Raw genomic sequence first — 4,030 nt, 5'->3', positions numbered from 1 at the left:
AATACGAAAACTCAATACAGTACAACTCAAAAATTAATATCAGAAATAAATCTAAACAATTTTTTTTCTTACAAAACTATTGAAAAAATCGACAGAATTTGGACTGAAATTAAAAAAATCAATTTGTTCATAATTAGCGATAGCCATCATTCTATTTATAGGAGCGGATAACGCATAATTAGTTTTGTGATTATTTATATAAAAAGTACTTATGATTGATGATCTAGTTCTGACTTGAGGAACAGAAAAATTTAAAAAACTTAATAGCTCCGGACAGAAGAAAAAACCGTTTAGCAGTTTGAACAAAAATAATAGATCATTTACCTTTCTTCTGTTTGCTAAGCTCTGGATGTTAAATGTGTTCAACAAAGGTTGATAAGATGAGTGAGGTACACGTATAATATTACATTTATAGGACATAAAACGGAGAAAGCGATTTTGGACATTCTCAATGCATTGAATTTGCGTGTTTAAATAAGGAGACCAAACTGTTGAATTATATTCAAGCTTAGATCTAACTAAGGACATAAATAGAATTTTTAATGTGTTATGGTTATTGAAGTCTTTACAGTTTCTCGTAATAAAGCCTAATATCGAAGATGATTTATTGATAATATGTTGAATGTGGTGATTAAAGGTTAAATTAGACTCGAATATGACACCAAGATCACAAAATTCATTTACACGATGTAAATGGTGGTTACGTAAACTATAAGTGTGAAGAATTGGATTACGAGATCGCGTGAAGGACATAACTTTGCATTTTTCGAAGTTTAAAGGTAATTTATTAATATCACACCAATTAGCTAAAAAACTTAAATCATCTTGTAATAAAGATGTATCATTACTGTTTTTTATGAGACGGAACAATTTCATATCGTCGGCGAATAGTAATTTTCTAGAATAAAACAAATTTAAATCATTTATAAATAATAGAAATAGAATTGGAGCAAGGTGAGAACCTTGAGGAACACCAGATGATACAGTAAAAGGAATCGATTTAAAGTTTTTACACTTGACTATTTGTTTTCTATCGGAAATATAAGAATAAATCCAAGAAAGAAAGGGGTCATTCATACCAATAGTACGGAGTTTAGAGATAAGAATTTGGTGATCGACTTTATCAAAGGCTTTAGAGAAATCTGTAAAAATAACATCAACTTGAAAACCTTGAGAAAAGGCATCAAGTATAAATTTCTGAAAAATTAACTGATTTGTGGCTGTTGATCTATCTTTAATAAAACCATGTTGATCCAAACTTATTAAAGGTAAGAGAAGTGGTGTAATCTTTTTTGAAATCATTGACTCGAAAATCTTAGGTATAATTGAAATTAATGAGATAGGCCTATAATTTATTATATTAGTAACATCATTGCCTTTAAAAATAGGTGTAATAAAACTTGATTTCCAAGCGGAAGGAAAACAACCCGTTGATAATGACAAATTATAAAGGTATAATAAAGGGACACTTAATACAAATTTACAATTAGAAAAGAAAATACTCGGAATCATGTCAATGCCAGGATTAGTTTTTGAACTCAACGTATCTAACTCCTGGAGAACATCAGTAAGATTTAAGACACACGAAAATAAATTAAGATCGGAGTAATTGGTGGTAGAATCAGATGATGAGTGATTGATTAACGGTGGTGTAATTGAGTTGACATAAACACTAGAAAAATGCTTAGAAAAGCAGTCAACTATTTCATCACCTCCATTAATAGACTGATTTAAATAAAACATTGAGGTAGGAAAAGACTGAGAAGAGCGTTTGGATTTAATAAATCGCCAAAATTTTTTGGGACAAGATAATAAAGAATTTTCAGTTTCTGAAATGTATTTATTATAATCAATTTTAGATTGGGCCCTACATTTAGATCTAAGTGCAGAGAATATATTATAATTTAATTGTGTAGGAGATGTTTTATATAATTTGTGTGCTATTTTTTTTTTAAAAACCAAGTCCCTCAGTACAGGACTAAACCAAGTGGGATGTTTAGAAGTGAAAAGTTTTTTTTTTAAGACAATTTTCATCAATTATTTTAAATATAATTGTATAGAAAATATCAACTGCATTGTTTATGCACAATTTATCAAAAACTTGAGACCAATCTATAATCGCTAATGATGAACGTATAACATTATAATTACAGTTGAAAAAATCATATACAATTTCATTATAACTTAATGATTCTAGATTTACATTGGTTGGGAGTGTGACAGTTAATGCAGGGTGATACATATAATCTATCGGTAACAAAGAAAATGGCTCGTTACGAACTACTAAATTATGAGCGTTAGATAAAACTAAGTCGAGAATTGAATCTGATCGATTTTTAACAAGATTGAACTGATTAAGATTAAGGTAAGAGAAATTAGCCAGGTTATTGGCAATTAAATTATTAAATTGAGAAACATTAGGGACAATTTTATTATTTAATAACGACCAGTGAATACCCGGTAGATTATAGTCACCCAATAGAATAACATTTGAGTAATGCGAAAGATTTAACAAATTGCTTACAGTATCAGTATGGTCATTATAAATATCAACACTTGAATTAGGAGGAATATATACCGATCCAATTAATAGAGTGAAAGAACCCATAGAAAGTTTGATAAATAATTGCTCGATGTTGTTGTTTTGAAGTGGAATACGATTACATTGAAGGTGATTCTTGATCGCAATTAACACACCACCTCCTCTGATAATGCAGCCCATGACACTATCACGGTCGCAACGAAAAACTGTGTATTTTGGGATAATACCAAGTTCAATGTCATTGACCTCATTATGAAGCCAGGTTTCTGTTAGTATTATGATGTCATAGTCCACCAGAGCAATATTTCTATTAAAAACATCAAGTTTAGTGTTTATGCCACGAATATTTTGATAGTAAAACTTGAGATTGTAGGAACTTGGTCTTAGTTTCGGCAGTTTTTTGAAATGAACGGAATGTTATTATTGAATTTGATAAATATATCATTTTCACCAGCAGCTTTTCTGGTGTTAAGCTCATCTAACACAACTTTGAAATATTTACGTTGCCCTAAAGATCGATCTGTAGATATACTGATGTGTTTTAAATTTTCAGATTGACGTAACTTAAATTTGTTTTTTAATACGTTAAAAATATCATGTTGATTTGGTAGTGTAACACGGATAGGCCGAGCATTATTAGAAATTTTACCAAGACGGAGAACATTTAATGGAACAGTGGTAACACCAATTTGACGGAATAACTCAGAAACTACTTGAATTTCGTTTAGAGAATCAGTTGTGTTTTCATGAACGTTAAATAAAATTAAATTACGGCTTCTAGCTTGGCGGTCTATAATTTCAGATAAGATTTCTTCATGATTGACTGACGGTGGAGTAGAGTTTCGTGCTTCAAGTACAACCAACTTAGAACTAATAATTTCAATTTGATTTTTAAGAGCTTTGTTCTCATTAAGCAAGTCATTGAAATGCTTGGTAATAATATCTAATTTACCTTCAATATCAGTGAATTTTTTGTCGTGGTTTTTCTTCTCATCACGGTAAGCATTGAATGAAGTAATTAGTTTGCTTTGAGTAGATTTCATGTCATTTACAACTTTAAATAATTTGTCCAATTTATCATTGATAGTAGAAGTATTTTCTGCAGTATTTGAGGCATTTTCATCTGTAGTATTCATATTACAACACGTAGGTAGGAATATAAAATTAATAAGAAAAATATAACGATAACGTAACAAAAACGAGTAGAACGAAGAAAAAGATTAACACGACACGCACCGTCAAAGGTCGAATTACGACTATTATACGATTGACTTGAAAATCACATTGATTCTCAAAATGACTGTGACTTTACTTCACCCTAATTGTTACAGATTAAAATACGGATTACAAATAATACAGATTAAAAAGCAAAAATATCTATCAATGATTTGATATCGTAATAATTTCAATACGTTTACGTTTACGTTGCGCATCTTTAACATGTGAAGTTAGTATTCTTAACTCACACCGTCTCATGGTTGAACATTC

At 30.0% G+C, this 4,030-nt stretch overlaps 1 protein-coding gene across 1 annotated transcript; it reads right to left on the bottom strand.

Moving 5' to 3' along the window:
- Positions 1-2,901: 2,901 nt before the first annotated feature.
- Positions 2,902-3,682, bottom strand: LOC112690351. Its single transcript, XM_025564357.1, has one exon. It carries the CDS (start codon positions 3,676-3,678, stop codon positions 2,926-2,928), a length of 753 nt encoding a protein of 250 aa, XP_025420142.1. The 5' UTR covers positions 3,679-3,682; the 3' UTR covers positions 2,902-2,925.
- Positions 3,683-4,030: the final 348 nt, after the last annotated feature.

The sequence above is a fragment of the Sipha flava genome, unplaced genomic scaffold (genome assembly GCF_003268045.1).
Source record: "Sipha flava isolate LNK unplaced genomic scaffold, YSA_version1 49_pilon_pilon, whole genome shotgun sequence".
NCBI lineage: Eukaryota > Metazoa > Arthropoda > Insecta > Hemiptera > Aphididae > Sipha > Sipha flava.
This window is presented reverse-complemented; position numbering and strand designations above follow the sequence as displayed.

Coding starts and splice junctions, on each gene's coding strand:
- LOC112690351 (XM_025564357.1), bottom strand. CDS start 3,678: ATGAATACTACAGATGAAAATGCCTCAAATACTGCAGAAAATACTTCT.